This window comes from Falco peregrinus, chromosome Z, assembly GCF_023634155.1.
Source record: "Falco peregrinus isolate bFalPer1 chromosome Z, bFalPer1.pri, whole genome shotgun sequence".
NCBI lineage: Eukaryota > Metazoa > Chordata > Aves > Falconiformes > Falconidae > Falco > Falco peregrinus.
In genome coordinates, this window is record NC_073739.1 from 38,090,977 (window position 1) to 38,112,820 (window position 21,844).

Consider the following 21,844-nt stretch of genomic DNA (forward strand, 5'->3'; position numbering starts at 1 on the left):
AGTATACTGTCTTTGCTACCGTTATTGTTACTTTCTCAGCAACAAGAGTGGACGCATGCAGGGAACCATCTACTGTATTATCTGGATGAGCTCTGAAAAGGCTTAGTGTAACACTGTGGGAAAAAAAAAAAAGTTAAGTATCTAGTTTTATGAGATGTATGCTATTATAGCTAGAAAAGTACAGGGAAGAAGTAGTGTCAGTCAATGGTCTCTGTAGTACTTTACTGATTTCTTTCAAAGCTGTCTGCGGTCAGAGGAAATTAATAAATTACAAGGGGGCCCAAGACCATAAAAGAAAACAGTCTTACTGTAGTGAATGTTGGGGACTAGGCTATCATGAATTTGAGCAAAGCAGTAATGAATTCTGGCAGTGCACACAGCTAAATGGCAGTATGACCACATTCCACTGGTTTTGTTCCTTTTGCCTTTAATAACAAAGCAATTGAACAGGAAAGATGGCTAGTCAGTCCTAAAATCTTCTCACCAGGAACTGTGATGTATGGAGTAAGGAGAACATGGAGGGTGTTTCTGGTCCACAATACCTATAGCTCTTATGATTGTAACACATAGCTCAGACCAAATGTAGAAACTAAGGCAACCCTGCAGAATGAGCTGGCCCACTCCTTCCACACACTATGGCTTCATTGGCAGGCGTCTTCAAGTTTTTATTAACACCTCACTGAGTAAGAGGATCTTCATAAGCACCCTGCCAAGACAGAGCACTCTACAAGCTGCAGGAATCACTTTCTCAAGTTCTGCCTGTGCTTAAGCTGGGCCCAACCAATGACATCACTTTCTGCATTGAAATGATTCTGTAATCTTCGGTATTTCTTTGATCAGTAATAACGGTTATTAGCACTGACAGACAAATTACCATCAATTTTCTAGAGAGTATACACCTGATGACACAAATGGGGCAGTTATACTTATGTCAGACCAGCTGCTGGATACTTGCAAAGTTGGTCGGACAGTGCTATTGTGGTTTCTGCTTCAAAGACTTGGAGTCTGTAAGACTGCCAAGACTCAAGCCTTAAAATAAAAGAGCAGATATGCAGAGCTACACCAAACTTCCATCTATCCTGGTTCAGAGACATAAGTGTATGTTTATGGAAAAAGTGAAAAATATGAGCAACAGCAGAAGGATCTTCCAACTAACTCAACCACTTTCATGCAGCCAGCAGCTTAGGACTTTAGAAAGTTTAATAGCCCTTAATGGAGTTTTATTCCACAAATTTGTGTCATTCCCTTTTAAACCACTTGTACTTTTGAACCAAAGTATCCTATGGAAATGAGTTTCATGATTTAATGACAATTTGCCTGGAAAACCACTTGCTTCTGTTTGTTTTATACTTTTTACCTGATCATTCCATTTAGTAGCTCCTCTTCCTGCACTCAGAGAGTATAAAGTAATGATGACAGACACTTTCTCCACACCAGTCAGGTTTTTATGGGTCTCCACATGCTACTTGTGTGTGTGTGTCTGTCTGTGTGTTACTTCCTTTTTGAGAAGGGGGTGAGAATGGCATGCAGACTTCATGGATTCATGATAAGTTGACATAGTATTTTAAGCTTTTTTCTCATCTAGTTACCCCCTAATATTTTTTTAATTTGTTTTCCTTTCTAACCACTTCTGAGCATTCAGAAAACTACCTATACAGTTTCTACCATCTTTCCTAAGTAGAAATAGCTAATTCAGAGACCTATAAACCCAATGACTAATCAGAATTCTTTTCCCCTAGATGACCTTCTTTCATCAACACTTTCAGCAGACATTTTAGCTTTGACTCATTTATTGTTCTACAATTCTTCATTGTTTTCATCATGCTGAGTAGCATTCTGCAATAAACTTTGTATCTTTGTTACTAATCCCCCCTCCAGATGGCTTAAAAATATTGCTTTAGTCTAAAAAGCATACAGCACAGAATTGAGACAAACTGTACTAGTAGCATCTCTTCATAAACTGAGTATTTATTCTTTCTTTTTGCTTCCAGTTATTTGGTTAACTGGTTCTTCATAAATATTATATACCTAGCTCAGCATGTGGACAAAACTCTTCACACTTAAAATTCTTTACATAATAAGGACATATTGCCATAAAATTACTGGTAGCTGTCTATCAAGTCTGAATAAACTGCCATAAAAGTTGATGGAAGAGTTTCTGTTGATTTGTATATGAATTGAATTAAACACTTCAGTGATATATGTGAATATTTTAACACGGACTTTTTCAAAGTACAATGATGATTCCAAGCAATATTTTTTATGTGAACCTGATATGGGGGCCAGAAACCTGTCTACCTACAAAAGCTGACATATTAAGGTTATAAATTCATACCTTTCTAACTGAGGAAGCTGTTTGAATTAAAAAAGGTCTCAGTATTTTGCAGCCTGGTAATCAAAAAAAAAACCAACCCAAAACATCGAAAACTGTAAGGGATTAAGTCCCTTGGTTTTCAATTAAACGGAAAAATGGTTGAGTCTTCAAAGGAGAAAAAAATGTAACTACATTTCATAGTGGTGACTACTTTTGAAGAAATGAAAGGTTTTATAAGAGCTTCTAGGTTACCAGAACATAAAAAGTGGAAAGCAAACATGAAATTCTCCACACAATTGGCTTGGGCAGGCTAGGAAAAGTAGTTTTAAAGAATATTTGTGGATCTCCTAATCTCTACATAAGAATTCTAATCTTCAGTATCTGTTTACTTCATAGTGTCCAGTTAGTTTAGTGATGGACTTGGCAGTCCTGGGTTAAGAGTTGGACTTGATCTCAAAGTCTTTTCCAACCTAAATGATTCTATGAATCTCTGTTCCTCTTAAAATGTTGAGGTCTACTTTAAACAAAAGGGCTTCAAAGAAAGGTCATACAGGGGAATGCTTTCAAGTCAACGCATGCTACTTTGCTGAAAGAACAAATTGTTAAATTGCAAGCATACCACAGAAGGCAAATTTCACTGTGTGCTATAAAGTATCTAGCTTGTAATACAGTGACAAAACAGATACACAGGAAATAGAAAACAGCATTTTAAACTAACATTTATTATTCCAGCAAAGGGAAAACTACTGATCCTGCAAACAGCTCGGTACTTAGCGAGACAACGGCTTGACCCCAGTAACAACACATCGTGACGGAAGTGTCTGCAGGACGGAAACCTCTCGGCGTCGGCCACACGGACGCTTTGACCTCTCTGGCGCACAACCCAGGCTGGACGGGCCCGCTCGGTTGGTATTTAATGGTCCGTTAGTAACCACAGCCTTCTCTGTCAGCGCTGTGTTACCTCCAAGCACTCTGTTCATGCACATCTGGCGAGCTCAGAGGTATGCAGTCCCACATGTGACAACCGGCTGGCCCCGTAGCGCTTCAGTGACAGGAAAACGAGCTCGCCATCGCACTCACCCGGTGGCGAAGGGCCGAGGGGGCCGTAAGTCTTACTGAAGCCACTCAGGACGCTAAATGGGAAGAGGGTCACTTCTCACGGGGAGGCCGGCAGCCCTCGCCGGGCGCGCCCCTGTGGGGCAGGCGGGGCGGGGCGGGGCGGGGCAGGCGGGGCAGGCGGGGCGGGGCGGGGCGGGGCAGCCGGCGGCGCCTCAGCCGTTACGGGCCGCGCCGCGCGCGCCTCCCTTCGAACCCGCCGGAGGGGCGGGCGCGCGGCTTCCGGCCGGCCGGCAGCGGGTCGGCGGAGCGCAGGGGCGGGCCACGCGGTCACGTGACCCCGACGGCGGCGCCCCGCCCAGGCGGCGCGGCGGAGGCGGGGGCGGGAGCCAGCCTCAGCCCGCACCGCCCCCACCGCTCGTCCGGCCCGGGCGATCCGGGAGGATGGTGGGAGCGAGATGAGCCCCGAGCCGGAGCCGCCGGCGGCTCCGGCCCGGCAGGGAGAGGGGGGGCAGGAGGAGGAGGAAGAAGAAGAAGAAGAAGAAGAGGAGGAGGAGGAGGAGGAGGAGGTGGCGGCGGCGGCGCCGCCGCTGCCGCCGCCGAGGGAAAGCGGCGGCGCCAAGCGGGGGGGCTGCATCATGCTGGTGAAGAGGGTCGGCCTGAAGGTGGGCGGTGGCGGCGCGGTGAGTGCGGGGCGGGACTGGGGTCGGTGTGCTCGGCGGCGGGCGGGCGCCGCAGGCCCGGGGGGCGCTGCCGCGGTGCCAGCAGGGCCGGGCGGCCCGTGGCTGCCAGCGCCCGCCGCGCCTCGCCTTCCGGCGGTGAGCGCCCAGCTGCCCCCGGCGCGGCCCGCGGGGCCCCAGAGGGCCCTGGGAGCCCGCTGGAAGTAGAGGTGCGGTGGGGTGGCGGGCTCCGCTGGCAGCGGCTGGCGGCACCTCGGGCCGGGCAGGCCCTGAGCGTCCCGCCGGCCGCGCCTCCTCCCTGTCAGCCCCAGGTCTCTGCCAGCCCCAGGGCATTCGTTACTAGTTTGCCTCGGGCAGAGGCGATTCCGGTAAGCAGGTGGTTGTAGACAAGTTTTCTTTAAACGTATGTAAATCCGAGGTTCCAGAGTTCTGGGAGGCGCCTCTTGGCGAACCTAACCTGCAGAGTTATCATGCAGCTTTAATAACTAAGCTCGTTCTGTTTCATCTCTTCCCACTACATTATATATTAAGATGTCCTTACGCAAATAAAAGGAGTTGGAAGGGAGTGGTCCGTGCACTCACTTGAAAGCGTCTGCAGGAGGGTTGTGTTCCTAAGTGTGGCAGTGGTGCGTGTAACTACTTCTAGAGAAACGTGCTTACAGTGACTTAAGCTTTTCCCTTTGTACGTGTGTGCTCACTGGATGCCTTAAAGCCAGATCTGAGATAACACCTCCTGAGCTTTCTGCAGTAGGTGGGGACAGGTGACTTGCTGCAGGCAGGATGGCCCGGACTGAGATGATACAAGCCATCCCGTTTTGTTGCCGGTGACTCCAGGGTATGAAATGGGAGTAGAGGAACCCAGGGAATGCACACAGTAACAGAACAGGTGATCCAGTCATTGACAGTTTTTGAAGTGCTACAGATGCAAAACTAGGCAACATCTTGCTGTGATAAATCTCTTTTGGCAGATTGAAATAACGTAAATTTTATTTGCAACCTGACACTAGCTGTTAATAGTTTTTTAGACTATGTTCATGTTTGGGTATTCCTGAATAATGTTTTTAATGATAGTTTTCACACAAAATTAGATACGCTGTAAGCATTGCTTATGCCAAAAAATTTTAGAACAATGTTAAGTTTGTTTCAGGGAGTCAATATGTGCGATGCAAGTCACTTACTTTCCCACAGATCTGCTACTGGAGAGAGGACAGTTTATTGTGTTATGTTAATATGAAGTGAATGAACTGGTAATATATTTAGCTGAGCATTAATAGTGTAGTATTAGTGTGATACCATGGGTAGAGTTCAAGAATGTAAAAAAATAATTGATATCAGTAGGTTGTCTCTTACTCATTGCTGATGAAGGTGTTGAGATACTTTTAATACATGATTAATCCAGAGAAGAGGAAAAAAAAAGTTATGTGGAATTCATTAATTAAATAAGTTATTTTATATAAGTTAATTCCAAAGTGACTGCTTCACACTTCTTGTAACTGACCACTTCTGTATTTGAGTCTTTCAATTCTCTTTTAGAAATGGTTATGTTTTTCAAGAAGCAGGTTGGACTCCTTCAAGAAGTGCTATGGATGTCTGCTTTATGATATATTTGCTATTCCAGGTTTGTGTACAGCAGCTACCATTTTGGACTCTAGAGATATATGATGCGGTAACCTGGTCTGAAGTCAAAAGAGGTCTGAAGTGAGAATAGGAAAGTAACTGTAGAAGAGGCCCATTGACTTATTAGTTAAGAAATGTAAGCTTTCGGTTTTATCAGCATGGATGATGTCATTATATAGAAGAAAACCAGATACATTTAAATATGAACAAGGGGTAGGAAATGGAGACTACAGGTGGATAATTTTTTTAAAAATCTGGGGACTTTCATTTTTTTATTTTTTGAAGAAGAGTAAAACTCAAGTGGAAAATAAATCCGTAACTGACACAGGCGCTTACCTGTTTTGTGGTTGTTTTTTTTTTTATTAATCGTGGAATGCTTGTTAAAGTCAGATTAAGAATTAAAATAATGCTTTTCAGTACTTAAAGTATGCTGGTTTATCAGTCTGAAAATTTAGCTTCTAAATGACATAAGTTCTTAATTTATAAAATTCTCAGCTTTTGCTTCTTGGGTGTTTTTTTGCCCCCCTTCCTAGTTGTGCCCTTAAGTGACTTTGTGTGCCTGTAATGCATCTCCTACAAGAGAGAAAGACTTGGGGGTCTAGCCTTACCTTCTATACGTTGGTGTAGGAGTAGTACAATTATACTTGCGTCAGCTTAGGGTCTGCTTCACAGTTTTTGACTGAACAGTCTGCTTCCTACTTTGTTATTGCAGTTCCTACACCTCCCTGTGACTCTCATGGGGCTGTCATATTGCTAGAACTCTGTCTGCCTAGACTTTATTGGAAGAGCTTAGTAAAACTAAAATATGAGGGCCTGGATCATAGCTGTAGATTTAATTGTAGAGATTCTCTTTGATGTCAGTGGGAGTGTGTCCCTGGCATTTGAAAGTGGAAGCTTGCCCTTTAGGCTGCTGCTGAAGAAGTAAATAAATGGAAATTTGGTGAGCTGCTGCTTTGGTCTGTGAAGGATGTTTTAATTTTTATTCTGATTCTTTTGTCACATCAGATTGGTAGGACAAGTGGAAGAGTATGACCAAGTCTGTCAGGTTGCGCAAGGCTTTCTCTCTACTCCTGCAGCTTGCAAATAACAAGCTTCTAGTTTTTGATTGATCTGTAACTAATTTGACCCTGTTGAATGCATTGGTTTCACTGAATTGAAGAACTAAAATATAAATGCTGAATGAGTGATTTTTTAATGAATTGAGTTACTGGCTCAAAACTACTAAGAACAATAGTATGTTTAAGTAAGTTCCACTGGAATTAAAGCAGTTTGGCTGTAATACCAGATTTCAGTGAGCTTGAGAAATTGAAGTAAACGATGCTGTGAACATTTTGTTACTGGTTATGCAATCTTGTTCCATCTGAATTATGAGCTCTGGTAGTATAAAACTTAGCGTGACATTCAGAATACTCATACCACGTACTTCATTTCTATGCAACCTTTTGTCAGTAGAATAATGCCACACAAAGGAAGCTTTTTAGCAAAATGAAGTGCTGTACTGCCTAAATAAAGTGGTTTTATGGGAGAAGTCCAGAAATGGGGTATCTCAGAAGAAAATACACATAGATACCTTTTTGGGAATTAACCATACGTTGGTTTCATGTTCTAGGAAACTATAAAATGCCTCAGCTATTGTGAAGTCCAAGACATCTGTGTTTTTTAGAAAAATAATGAAAGTAATCTGAAGGTTAAAACTGTACATTTCAGAAGTTTATTAGCCTTTATTCATTAACTGTTCTACACAGCAAAGCACAACTGCTATATACCCCCCAAATTACAGTTTTTTACCCTTACTGATAGCATTTTGTGTTTTAATACTTCATAAAAAATACTGTATGGTATTTTAAGTTAATTAAAAAGAATTAAAAAATTAATTTAAGCATGATTAAATTTTAATGAGACACTATTAAAACAGCTTTCAGTCTAGTAAGCTGGTTTCTTAAATTTCTTGCTTGTAGGATTTAAATTGAATGGCTAGTAGTAGGCACAGTGTTCAGTGTGCAGTTTGGGTATTTAGTCCTTTGTGGAGCACTGTTTTCTCACACACAAAAATTAATTTTCCTCTTAAATTTGAATAATTGGAGATGAGCAGTGTTGCCTTCTCAAGGTTGCCAATGTCATTCTGATTCTTCCCATCACATTAAATTAACACTGAGTCTGAACTGTGAACCATTACCGGGAGTTACTAGCTGCTTATATTCATGCTGAGAGGGCACTTCTACTCTTCTGAGTTTGCTGTTACTGATCCTCCAGGTTCTAGCAATTTGGAAGGTTTGTGTGTCCAGAGAAAAGCGTGCTTGGCTAGAGCAATAGAAACTTAATTATATAAATAAGAGTTGATATTTTAGTATTGAAGTTCCAAACTTAACTACTGGGCGATGAGCTTGAGTTATTATCTACCTCATGGAAAAGCATGTGAATTAACTAAGAGTCTGTGCTTTTTAGAGGAATTTCTCAGTGTCCTATGTCTTTCTACATTTTAGGGTGAAAACTTCAGCCTGCAGTGTGGTGTAGTGTAATACACTGGTTATATATTATCTCTGTAAAAAGTAGTTTAATTAGACAATGCAGTACTGTCTAAAGCTGAGCTTTCAGAATGTGGGAGGGCATATGGTGATTGTTCTCTTGGATGCTCTTCCTACCCTTGATGGCCTCAGCCTCAGAGACTGAACCAGAAATGGTGTTTTACGCCCCTCAGAAGATTCCTGCATGGTAAGCTTGTCCAGTTTAAACTTAAACAGGAATGTGTTCCCGACAGAAGAATGATTTGGCAAGACATTTTAGACCCTGAGAGTAAATTGTGTGAAGTGCTGTGCGATTTAAACTTGCTGCCTCAGGTCCTGCTTATTTTCCTGTATTTTAGTATGAGAAGACGGTGGCAATTTTCTTCACAGCTTTCATGGCACTCCAAATTAAATAAATCCCAGTTGTATCTTTCTGCAGATGTTTCGACTGCAGCTTGGAGAAACCTACCTCAGATTTCCTCCCTACCTTTGGCAGTGTTCTTTGTCCTTCTGTAGGCCTCATGCTTCTGTGAAATAGGCTATTCAACAGTGTGTATTGCTTGAAGCTTCTGAACAAAACAAGCAGTCATGGGTTAAGAGGGAGGCTTTTTACATAGATCTAATAAAAATGGTTACAAGACCAGAAGCAGAGGTTAACAAGGCAGGCACATCACATGTTTACACAGTATTACAATGATAATTTTTCTTAATCTGATGTATTTTTGAATACGCTTCTGTAAGCCACTGCTGAATGCTAAAGTGGTGTCTTTCATGGAACTGTTTTCTCTGTGTTCACATTCCTAAGTAGTAGTCGTCCTGTATGTGAATTTAAAACTGGTTTTTTTCATGTTTGCAGTGGTTAAATTTATCTACATTAAAATTAATCTGCCATTTAATCAGTTTTACCAATTCCATCAACTTCTGATGCTCTTCACCACTGCTTTCTAGCTTCCATAATGTGAATTGTGTTTTGCCATCAGTGAACTTTGTCACTTTGCTTGCAACCTTTGTACAGTTCAGTTATGAATATGTTGAACTGTATAGGCACTAGGACAGAAGACTGGGACACATCTGGTAACTTCCTTCTGCCGTGAAAATTTAAGTTTTTTTAATTAATCCTGCTGCTTTTGTTTTTTCTTTTTTACTATTTTTTTAAATTCCTGTGAAGAGTTTATACCCTTTTCTGCTTGCTTTAAGAGCCTTTGGTCAGGCCTTTGAGTAGATTTACTTGAATTTTCAGAAGGCTTATTAACGTGGTCTTTATCCATACACATTCTTTTGAGAACTCCAGGTTTCTTAAGGCACAATTTCTCTTTACAAAAAAGGCACAGTATCTCTTTGCAAAATCTGTTCAGGCTTTTCCGTTTTGAATGAGTTGTGGTTCTGATACTCTAGACCTGTAGAATATGATTTAGCCTAGCTTTTTCTTGGTAGAGTGCATCACAGTCTTGGTGTCCAGATACAGATCTGCTTAAGGTATTTCTTTTGTAAATGAAATCCAAGTTTGGACCACGTGTAAGCAGAATTGGTTATGATTTCTATTCCAGCTCACAAGGCACAAATAAAATGCTAAAGGCTGTGATGGATTAGAAAGCACTTTCGCTGGGAGTATTTTTGCTGTGTGTTCAAATTACATGTCATGGACTGGGGTTTGTACACATAATCACTTGGTGTTTGCTTCTAGTGACAAAGGCAGCTGAGGTCTTCAGGATGCTTTTTGCACTTGAGTGAATTTTTGCTGGTTCCAGCAAATGGGGCATTTATGGGGAACAATTGGCATTAAGGTGGTTTCTAAATACTTCAGCTTGAAAATGGAAGTTAGAAGGCACTAGAAGGGGCAGTATGCAATATTGCAAACATGCAATATACCTAGAGAGCTACCTGGGTAATACATGCAGAGAAAAGAGCATCCATAACATAGTGAGATGTATTGGTAGCATAATATTTATGCTAGAATAAGCTAAAATAATTAAACAGTGATGTAGTAAAGCAGATCAGGAAAAGCTTGCATTTGAAATGGCTGAATTTTGGGGGGGAAACTGAGAAAACTGCAGTGAAAATAAATGTCGAAGGGGAATGTGCTTTATAATTTGGCATGAACTTCAAGGTCTGAATGATTCATACGTGAAAGCATGTTTCTGAAAATGTTTTACTGATTCTATTAGTTCAGTTCATAGTTTTCTTGAAAATATGAGAGTTGACAACAGTAGATTGCCGTACAGGTGGTTGTGTAAAAACATGTAGCAAGTAATTTTTGTAGGGGGAGAATATTGCTGTAGGTGTTTCTTTAAAAGAAAGTGAGAAAACTCTTCATGCACATCACTGTTGGTTTACATACCATAGAAGGACAGTGAGTGCTGTTTGCAAAGTTGCCCCTGTAGTGGAAGAAGAACAAGCAGCTAGCTTGTTCTTAGGCTCTACTGAGACACCCGACTGCCTTGTGGGAAGTAATTTCCTGGAGGAGGCTGGTGGGGGTGGTGGGGAAGGCAAGTTTTTGTGATTGTCTCTTCAGAAGTTCAGCTTGAGTTCAGTTGTCATCTGTGTGAGATATAATGGGGTTCTTCAACTGGAAAGGTAATCTGGGGAGGTAGCTTCCTCCTCAGGGCAGGATCAGCTGTGAGGCCTGAGCAGGTTGCCTGGGGCTTTTCCAGTTGGGTGTTGAAAACCCCTGAGGACAGAGAACATGTGTCCAGCTCTGTGGGTAATGGGCTCTGCTGCATCACCCTCATGGGAAGAAAAAAGCATGCTGCGTTTATCCAATTGAGTCTGTTTCTTAATCTGCCTAGCAGGACTATATTGGCAGTCATCAAAATGTTAAAAGTTTGAGAAGTCACTCTGGAAGACTTTGGGTTTAGAACAGTGAGAAGTAGTTTTGTAATGAAATAAGCACATTGCTTAAGGGAAACAAACAGTTAAGCATGTTTGAATTTGGATGTTGAGGTGCTTTTGCAGCCATTTGAACAATTTTAATTGTTAAATTATAGGTTTGAATTAACAGATAGTTACCTAAAAATTGTGTGAATAAATGAATGCTGTGAATTCTAGCTTTGCTCTGGAGATCTGGAACTGGCTTTAAAATTGTGTCATCTTGTGGAGTGTATTAGGGTGAATTGCACTAGTGCTCCTTCAGATTGTCTAAGATAACGGTATTCTTACTGACACTACATTGCAGTTTTTTCCCCTTTTCTGTGACCAGTTCTTGCCAGCTGGGTTTATGACCTTCACATCTTCTCATTGGTTTATTAATGTTCAACAGCTGTGTTCTGCTTTAAAGGAACACAACAGTTTGTATAACATCCGAGTAGTTCTCCCTCTTATCTTCAGATTAACTTTTGGGTTTATTCTGCCTCCAATAAAGCCAGAAGAAAAAGTGATTGTTAGAACTGGGTATAGGTGAAAAGAAGCACAGAAGGAGCAGAACTGTAAAACTGGAGAAATAGTAGATATTTTGTCAGAAGTTCTAGGGCTTCAGGTTTTATAATGATAACCTTAAACTTTTATTGTTAAGCATTTGAGATTACGTAATGTTTTGCTTGTATTGATTATGCAAGTAACAGCTTGACCAGCAGCTGCGTTTGAAAGCAATTGTAATGTTCATATGTAGTTTCTTAGCCCACACGCTGGACTGTCATATGAAGGTCTGTGTGGATAGAAAAGAAGCCCATAACAGGTTTTAAGACTTTCCTGAGGGCACTTAATTTTTAATAATGAAAGCAACTTGTTTGTTGACCCTATCTGCGCTATTTCTGAAATTGTATTTAAGTCTTTTTAACCATAAATAATTTAGTAGCTTGTTCTCATTTTGTCTAGTGCAGGAAGCCTAAAGCTCTTTGTGCTTCAAGTTTATAATGATTTTTTGCATGTGTGTCTCAACTTCATTCTTTGTACAAATTTCATGCAGTTGCGTTCTGTTGCAAAGCACTTTCTCAGTGTAGAAATGAGCCAGACATTACTTGTGGAGTAGCTTCATCTTAAAAACAAGTGTGAAGTGTTTTTAGAAAGCGCTTTGATTTCAAAATGAGTAAAGAGTTTTTACTGCTTTTTCATCAGTGGTCCAGGCTGTGTATGTGATCAATCATAAGCTGTTTTCCTTTCTTGAAAATAACCTGATGCTTGATTAAAAATTTGAAAGCTTTTGTTGTAAGAGTTTTTAGGACCTACAGAAAAGATGGGCATTCAGAAGTCCATTGGATGATGTCATTGAATTTTCCTGTTTGCATGATTTTACTTTCCTAGTACAGCCATTTGCATAATTGTTCTTGAATTAATCTAGACATTTAGGGCTCTGTAAAGAAAACTGAAAATCATCAACTAGAGTCTATGGGGATCATAGGTAGCTATTAGTATGTCTGATGTGGAATACTTGACTTCATTTTAACAGGTGAATGTTCCTTTCAGGATTTAAATTCTACTTTTCCAGGTCACGTCTTGAATCTGAAAGCCCACAGAGATTTCTTCTTTTCAGTAGTTCAGTGCAACTATTTTTAAGCTGTGTGATACTGCCAGAAATCATTTGAAGACTATTTTAATCTGGAGTAAATACTCATTTAGGGGTAGTACAGCAAAAAACAGTAGTTTTGAAATGACTTCTGAGTAAAAAAACGAACTTATGCATGTCTTTTGGAGTATGCATTTACATCATCTTTCTGGTAAATCTCAGATCAAATTTACATGTAATAAAAACATAACAAAAACCCCCAAACACTTCAAAACTTCATTTTTAGTGTCATTAGAAATGTTTGCTGAACGCAAACTGGAGGTGTATGCCTGTTCCAGAGGAAACTGTTGTGGAAGGGGACCTCAGAGTTCAGTGTAATCAGTGTTAAGTGCTAGTCAGAGTGACATACATCTTGGCAAAAAAGTACTCCTGAAATTGTTACCCTGTTACATTATGTAGAAGTACTTGCGGACTTCTTAGATCTTAGATAAGGAAGTTCTGCTCCTCCCCACCCCCAGTCTCCAGAATCTTTGCTATTTAGAGATTTAAAATTGCATGGTAACCTATAGAGAAATATTAAAAATGCTTGAAATTATCAGCCTCCCAGAGATACTATTTGATCTATGATGTTATCGTATTATTTTCCAGGAGAAAAAGAACTGTTTTCTTCAAGTCCTCAAGTTTTGAAGCAAGCTGCAATGTAGAAAATAGTTTGAATCTTATTAGGTAGAAAAAATGCTTGTCTGGGTGACTTTTTGCTACAGGTTTTGATGAACTCTGAAATATTTAAATACTGTTAGAGATCTGAGCACTTAAGCAGTGCAGGCAGTAGGGATTTCTTTAAAAATCTTTACTATAGGCAGTTAGCTTAAATGAATCTTGTAATACAAGTGTTTTCTAAACCTGTAATTCCTGCCAATCTAGGTGAAAGTTACTGAGCAGGAGAGAAACACTGAATGCGTCTCTGCTCTACCTTTATCATAGGCTGTCTTGACTTCTTTTGGTTCAGTGGGAGACTCTGAGTTCCATTTTCTCCTTACTCTCCACCTGCTGAAATGACACAGTCTGGTTGATACTTGTACTAGATTATGCCTCTGCAACAGAATCCTGCATTAGTAGCTTGCGTAATGTACACAAGATGTATACTTTTATATTTTGGATAAAGTTCAGGTATGCATGGCCATACCAGGTGAAAGCGTTGTACTGTTCCTTTCTAAGAACTCCCAGTCCTGTGGGAGTGTAATGGCTTTGGATTGGCTAGAAGCATTGAAAAAGTATTTTCTACAGGACAAGTGATAAGGAAAAGGGTAATTTTAGAACCCAGAAAATTTGTAGAAGAGCTACTGTGGCAAGGGGCACAGAAATGGAAGAAAGCAGAAGCTGCTTAAATGTGCATTACCCAAGGGTTCTGCCTGGTTCATCGAAACAACAATTCCAGATCTCTCATCTGGGATCCTGTCCTTGGATCTTGAACAGCAGCAGTTTCACAGCATCACGAGCTCTTCTGTAGTTTGTTAATTCTTCCTGGGATTACTTGTTGACCAGTAGCATAGCTCCTGGATCTCTAGTCCATGGGCACATACAAGCATGAAATCAATTTATCACCTGTCCACAGAAAGCAGCTGTACAGATGGCATAAGCTACCCCTTCCTTTCTCATGCTTTGGCACTTTCAAATAGAAAAATGGATGTTATTCTGATCGTGTGCATTGTCACAGCTTTGTTGGAACAGTGATGTGATTTTCATAAAGCAGATATGTTCTGTTGCCACTTGTGGAGGTTAGTAGGGAGAGTTAGCATGGTTTGTCACGCTGCAGTGGAAGGGTTGTGATTAGTGCTTATGAGGGAGGAAGCCTAAATGCCCCACTGGAGGTGAGAACAGTACAGGGCAATGTCAGGCATGGGGAAAACAGTTCTCTTCAGTCAGCAAGAGTTTGAGGGAACAAACTCTCTCAAGTGCCCTAGAGATTTTTAGTAGTTTCGTAATAACTGTTCTCCACCCTTGTTTGGCTTGTTACCGTTCCCAGGGGCTTGGTAGTAGGTCATCCTGAAAGCTGGCTGTGCTCAAAATACATTTGTAAGAGATCTTTGCACATGTAACAAACTGGATATGTACAACAACTGTGTGTGTTTTTCTTTCTTAGCAACAAGGTATTGGCCGGCCAAGTGTATACCATGCGGTGGTGGTCATATTTCTAGAATTCTTTGCTTGGGGACTCTTGACAACTCCAATGCTAACGGTAAGTATTACTGCCAAGATGACAGCTGAGCAATGATGACAAAAGTTATTTTTCTAATTCCTAGAGATCAGGGGTTTTAATTTATTTTACATTTCCTGCTTACCTCATTAACTGAATTCCAGGAATCTTAACATTCAGCATTGCCCAATAGTAGTATACTGCAGCTGAGATATGAACTGCTGAAACACTAAAAGATAGTGAAAAATAAATTAGCAGTACACTGTACTACTCTTTAGCTTTTATTTGCCTTTTAGAGTAAGATCAGTTTAGTGTATAGATGAAAGTGTCTCTGGAAACTCTGGCTTTTTTAAGCCTTCATAGTTCAATTCATCTTCCAGTCATAACAACTGAATAAACTATACATTTCATAGTAATCTTTGTATGCTGTTGTAGGCTGGCTGTTTTGTCAGCATGTAGTTGGAAGTAAAACATAAAGGCTTTCATGTAAGAATTAGATTTTATAAGTATTTAATCTGAAATGCAGTTTTCCAGACAAATAGATAATTTGAGTGTTTGGTAATAGGGTATGAAGTCTTTCATCTGAGGACATTGGTCTTACTGAAATCAGGCCTGACTTAACTGAAGTCATCAAAATGTGATAGTTCACTTTTTCATCAGATAATAGAGCATTTTGAACACATGACAAGCAAGGGATTGAAAGACCTTGGAGTTGATAATTTTCCTTCCCCAAAATCCAAATAAAATCATCTACATAACTGTTGAAAGGGGTTTGTCTAACCTTCCTAAAGAGAATCACTGACCTTGGTAATGTAACTTAATAATGAAAACCATGTTAACAGCCTTCCTTGAAGTAGATGTCTCACTAAATGACCATCCTTTCATGCTGTCTTGCCAGTGTCAACATATAGGGAAGCTTACAGAGTTTGTTTTTTTTTTCTTAAGCAAAATGCACAACTTGTAAGTCGCCCAGGCTTGCCAGTTCTCTTTTAAAGGGATAATGTCCAAACAGTAGTCTTTAAAAAAGCCCTCCACTTTATTAAAACTGTGTTAGAGGGGTTCTTCAGTAGTTCTTCAATAGTGTATTCCAACTGAAATAGTTCCATATGAATTTCTATTGTTAGTCACATGCAGCTGAAATGTTAGTTCTTGAAATTAGTATTTATCATTGTGCTAGGTCTAATAGGAGTGTTCTGAAATGCTTCTATTGTAAAGCTAAATTCTTGTTTTGACTGAAGTATGTGGATTCAGTACAGATGTGGTCTTCAATGTCTTGTGCTTTGAATGCTGTGTCCCTCTCATGTGGTCTTGAGTACTTGAATAAGAGGCTGTTGCATTGGACTGAAAACAGTTTAAAGCACTGAGTTACAGTAATGGTGTAACATCTCAGAGACGTGTAGATGACTTCAGTGTTCTTGAGGTGATCATCTTTATTTGTAATCAGCTTTGCATACACTGAAAGGCTGCTGTTTGTTTTAAATAATTTCAGATCTGGTTTGATACTTTCTCCATTCATACCATAAAATCAGTGGTCAAACAGGTGCAGAATTGGTTTAAATACCTAAACAGAACATGAGACCAAAAGGAGGAAGGGGTGTAAATAAGCAGAATTATCTGAGCAGTAGTTAACATAGGAACAACCACTTTTATTAAACCTATGATTTGAGGATCTCAGTCATTCTTGGAAAACAATGCGGATACTTTTTGGTGACACAGGTATTGTGTTTCTTCAGGCTAGGGGCTTTGTCAATATGCATATAAATAATTTCTGCAGTTGTTGGTATTTATAGATAACAACAGCAAATTATTTTGAAGTGTGTGTGCATACAGGCTCCGATCATTGCAGTAACTTTTTTAATCGACATAGTAGCACCTACGAATCCTTTTAACTGTCTTTTACATTTGTGGTAAATCTGTTTAGTGTAGATTAACTTGCTTGCCCTTGAATTGAGACTGCTGGTAAGGCACTTAAATGAATTCATAGCTGGACTTAAAGCATACGTGAAATGCTCAGAACTGTTAATAATATTTTTAAGCATCTACTTGTTTCCCAGAAGTGTTTATAATGGTACGAGTATTGAATATCTGCAGTTTGTTTAGCAGCAGTTTGAACAGTGTTTTGGGCAGTTGTGAATATAGCACTGTTTCTTTTCTTGATGGAGTAAGTTAGCTGAATCTCATTTTCACTCATAATTGGTAACAATGATAGAGTCAGCTTTTTGAAGTTATTATATATCTCAAGAATTCTGTAATTTGTACCACATGGAAATGCTTTTTCCTTATGTTGAACCCTGTTTTGAACAAGTACCCACACCAAACAGTCTCCACAGTACAGTGTAGTTTGTGCCAGCAGAGGGATTTATGCCAATACATTGATATTAAACCTTGACAGTATTTTCTTATGAAAATAAGTAAGGGTATAACTCTGAGTGAAGATAACCTTTTTAACAAGTACTGGTAGAGCTATCCTCTTGTACAAATAATATTCAAACTTTAAACCAATTTTCTCATGTCTGTCCTGATTCAAATAATGTTTTTTTCCCCTGTCAGGTCTTACATGAAACATTTTCCCATCATACATTTTTGATGAATGGTCTTATTCAAGGTGTTAAGGTAAGGTATTTTTTTTAAACGTGTGACCTAAATATTCTGTATGTTCCTATATTGTAATTTGTCTCCTGCATTCTCCGTAAGAACATAAAAAGCACTGAGAATGTAAGTAATTCTTAAAACATTTTGTCATTGTAATGGTTGTGTTCTTGGGCACAGTTCAAGTTTTGCTGCAAAATGGTAGCATCTTGAAACAAGTGGAATATTTCTCAGAAGTTTAAAATCCTCTCATCTGAATAGGTACCAGTTGTAGCTATTGTAATCTTGATAAGGATCCTTCCGAGAATTGTGGTAGGTTTTTAATATCTGCTTCCTAATGTCAGATGGTTTATATCAAAAGCAGATTAATGCAGCCATGATGATACTATTAAGATAAAAAATGTAGCTCTTACAAATGCTGTGATTTTGTCCGAGACATAGTATAAAAGCTAATTTTCATCAGGGTGGTTTATTTTTTGTCTTCCTGGTCGTCTTTTAATCAAAATTTGAGCGTTCTGTGATAGTGAATATGTTCAGAGCAGCTTATAACTTATACCACTGCATTCACACAGTGGTCATGCTGGATTGTTGCCACAAAAAAAGCTTGCCAAATTTCTGTAACGTAAGTAAAACTTGAAACTCTCTTCTTTGCTAGCTGTCTTACTGAGAGTCTTCAAAGCACGGAGTGTAACTTATGACTAAATTAATTTATAGCACCCAGAAATGTATTTAACTTTGTATTCTGTAACAAAATCTGAAGTGTTGTTTTTAGTTGAAGTACATCACATATTTTAGATGGACTTGCTGTCAATATCTTCCATGGTGGATTGGCAGAACACCATGCACTGGGCATGTCAGGATGTCTCAGACTGAAAGAATGAGTTTGCATTGTTCTCTTAGAAAAACAGAGTTCATGTTCCTCTTCCTGTTTTCTTTCAACTCTGTTCCTTCACAGTGCAGTGTAAAATATGTTATCACTTAAAAGTAGTGAATGGAAGGTTCCCCATATATTTTCTACAGAGCATATATGTAAAAGAGTGCATTGATACACCATGATCTTAATGTATGTATTGCTCTAATAGGTGTAATAAACGGGGGAGCATGGCGTGAGCTTGGACTTCAGTGTCCAGTATTTTCTTAAAGTGCTGTTTATGAAACATCAAAAGTGTTTCAGTTGACAGCAGAATGTGTTAGTTCATATTCTACTGAAATCTGACTCTTAAGGAGCAAAAACAGTTTCAGCTGAGTAAGATGTCTTAACTTTCCTAGGATCCGGTGATCTGGCTTTATAGCTTTTGCTCTGAATTTACTTTGAGATCATTGGAATCAGGGTTGTTTATTGGGATTTGGCAGAATAGTGATTTAGTACAGTAGTCTGTACACATGTTAAACTTGTCTGGTGTTTATAATAGCAAATATTTCGTTAGCTAAAGTTAGTTGGGGTGGACTTCCAGTGTATTGAGGTGCTTACAGAGCCATGTATTTACTAATGTTTGGACTTGTGACAGAGTTGAATTGATGAGAGAACAGTATACTAGTTAGAAGGAAGATGCATCTGTTCAGGAGGTTTTAGAGTTAAACCTGTGAAAGACTGTACTTACATTAATTCTTCTGTGTAATACAAAACAGATTTGAGGCCTAGATTTTAGGACTTTGTGAAATGCTGAAAAATGTAGTATTTGATCCTTAGTCGGTTTATTGCGTGACAGTTGTGCCTATACATCTGACTTCTGCCACCGGAATATTGGTATGTTCCACTATCTCAAGTTGTCAGGCTTGCTGAAACGGCCCTCATAGTTCTTGCAATGTACAAATGTCATGTACATGATCAATATCTAGTATACTGAAAGCCGTAGGTGTTCTGTTTAATTTGTTTCAGAGAACAGTTAGATTACTGAAAACTTAAGGACAGTCCAAGTTAGAGGGGAATTTGGGTTTGGGACCTAACACTGGTCTCATGAGAGGCTGAGAAGATGTCTTTTTTGAAACTAGACTGTAGATTTTTAAGAAGATTTTGCAGTCTGTAGTAGTTCTATATTGAATCAAATTGATCTTGAAAAAATGTATGCCTTTTTAATGCACTCAAGTTTAATAATTTGAAACAATACATCAGAATCACAGAAAAGTAGAGTGTAGGAGAATTTGTGTACAGTTTGTTATCAACACTTCTATGTTTAATTTCAAATCAAATTGCAATTTTTGGTACTTTTTTATATTGTGGTTAAAGTGAAACTTGGAAATGTAAGTATAGACATACTGTTTTTCTTGTGTCACAGGGATTTTTGTCCTTTCTCAGTGCTCCGCTAATAGGTGCTTTATCAGATGCATGGGGAAGAAAATCTTTCCTTCTTCTTACAGTTTTCTTCACCTGTGCCCCAATTCCATTAATGAGAATAAGTCCGTGGTAAGTGGTACAGACTGCAGTAGTGAGCTGCTCAGTACAGCAGAAATTCAATCAGAGGAGTGGTTTCGGGAAGTGGGAGGATAATAAAAGGGAAGCAGTTTTCCTTTCAAGATGTGATTGCATTATTCTGAAGTTTTCTGTTTAAGAGGCATTAAAACTGTGTATCTTATAAGTAGAAATTATACAATAACTAAATCACATTCCATTCACACAAGTACAACAGTAATTGCAATTTTTTGGTAGCCCTAACTCAGTTTTAAGCTCAGCTGTTAACATTTTTCCCTCTGAGGACCGATAGTGCTGTAATAAAACATATTTTTAAAGCTAAATGACCCTTAGAGTCTACTGACCACGGAAAAATATAATTGCTGCAAATGAGACCACAGAAAAATATAATTGCTGCAAATGAGATCTTTTAACTCTTTGATTAGGCAACTTTGAAGTCTTAACTGAGTGGAATTGACTTGGTTTCAGTTTCATTTACATTCATTGTGAAACTTGGGAGGATTACAAAAGAACCTTGTGTGTGCAGAGTTCGGCTTCCAAAGCATTATATATGATTAGTTTATTCCTTAACTGGTTGAGAAACTGAGTTCTAACGTAGTTCCTTTTTTATAACTTAAACTTGCTTCAGCTTTTTCAGAGTGTGAAAATGTATAGATACCATGGCCTGAAGGGGCCATTTCTTCTTTTAGGCTGATGTAAACAGTAGAATATAAAAGTTAAAATAATTAAATATAAAAAAATAAAATTCCATTTTCCAATATTTAAGTGAGACTTAAATCTCCAGTAAAGCTCTGCTAGTTCTTGAGGAACACTACTCATAGCTTAAATACAAACTTGCTTGATTAGTAGGAGAAAAGAAAGAGGTCTTAGCTTAAACTTTCTAATTGTTGCTTTTAAATCATTAGGTGGTACTTCGCTATGATTTCAGTATCTGGAATCTTCTCTGTTACCTTTTCTGTAATATTTGCCTATGTAGCTGATGTAACACAAGAACATGAAAGAATTACAGCCTACGGACTGGTAAGAGACGCTAAACTTGATGAAAAGGTCAGATTATGACCTTCATATTGAACTTGTGTTTTGATGCACAGATTGTTTCCTAATTAATGTAATGAGGTTGATAGAGAAAGCAATGAACTGTGCGTCAAGTCACTGCGTTAGAATTTGGGAAATCTAATTTAGACTTTTTACTGCTGCACAGACTGCTCTGTGCTTATAGGAACAGAGTAAGAATTTGATGACTTTACCTGCATAGAGGGCATGTGTAACAAAACATATTTTAAGTTTCACAGTCGGAACAAGAAATGTTGTTAAAGGCAATGCAAGTTATTTAACACTTGATCTGGCATATTTTCCCACCCACCTGTAAATTGCACTTTTAGTTTACATGAATTCTTTTTAATATGGAATGGCTTTTTCTGTAGTCAAAACAGGCAGAAAGGATGAAAATGTGTAATGCAGTGTTTTTAGTAGTAGTTGTGACCCTTTTTAATTAGCAAGGCAAGAGGAAAATAGTTCAGTTAGTGTGAATGAGCCTTTCCAGTAATAATGTAATTCCTGGTTAGTTTGCTTTCCTGAGTATCTGTATTGGTTTAGATTTTGGAGGCCTATTGGTAGATGCCTTTAGCCTTTGAACGTCAGTTTATCCCTCCATCATCTGTGCATCTGTTTTCACTGTACAGATATTAATGAACTTGATTTTTTGGCTAACTAATTTACTTTGAGCTGTTAAGGCAAAAAATAAAGGCAAACCTTAAGGACATACGGTTCCTCAGATGTTGATGTAACAGTTAAGAAAATAAAGAACTTGGTACCTTTGAACCAAACTTGTGTTTATTGTTGTAGTAGAGCACAAAGCAGCTTTAAAAGTTCTGAAATTCCCACTTTATTTCCTCTGCCTATAAAGAAGTCTGTATATTTGGAGCATATATTTGCCTGCCTTCAAACAGTGCTTTGTTAACAGCTTGATCTAAAAGTCTGTAAATTACAGACAAAAGTGCAGTTGGTTTGATGAGGTCTGTATCCCTAATCAGTTTGTT

The 21,844-nt window shown here is 39.1% G+C and overlaps 1 protein-coding gene and 1 long non-coding RNA gene across 2 annotated transcripts in view; one reads left to right on the forward strand and one right to left on the reverse strand.

The window, feature by feature from the left end:
• Positions 1–21,844, reverse strand: part of LOC129782726 (uncharacterized) — a 186,730-nt gene that overhangs the window by 133,871 nt on the left and 31,015 nt on the right. The gene's annotated exons all lie outside the window — the stretch shown is intronic.
• The window catches only part of MFSD14B (major facilitator superfamily domain containing 14B), a 31,751-nt gene continuing 13,670 nt past the window's right edge, over positions 3,764–21,844 (forward strand). The window contains exons 1-5 of the mRNA XM_055790888.1: positions 3,764–4,053; positions 14,753–14,848; positions 17,357–17,419; positions 19,672–19,799; positions 20,711–20,825. Coding sequence (XP_055646863.1) covers positions 3,829–4,053; positions 14,753–14,848; positions 17,357–17,419; positions 19,672–19,799; positions 20,711–20,825 — 627 coding nt within the window. The 5' untranslated portion in view covers positions 3,764–3,828. The remainder of the gene's footprint in view (positions 4,054–14,752; positions 14,849–17,356; positions 17,420–19,671; positions 19,800–20,710; positions 20,826–21,844) is intronic.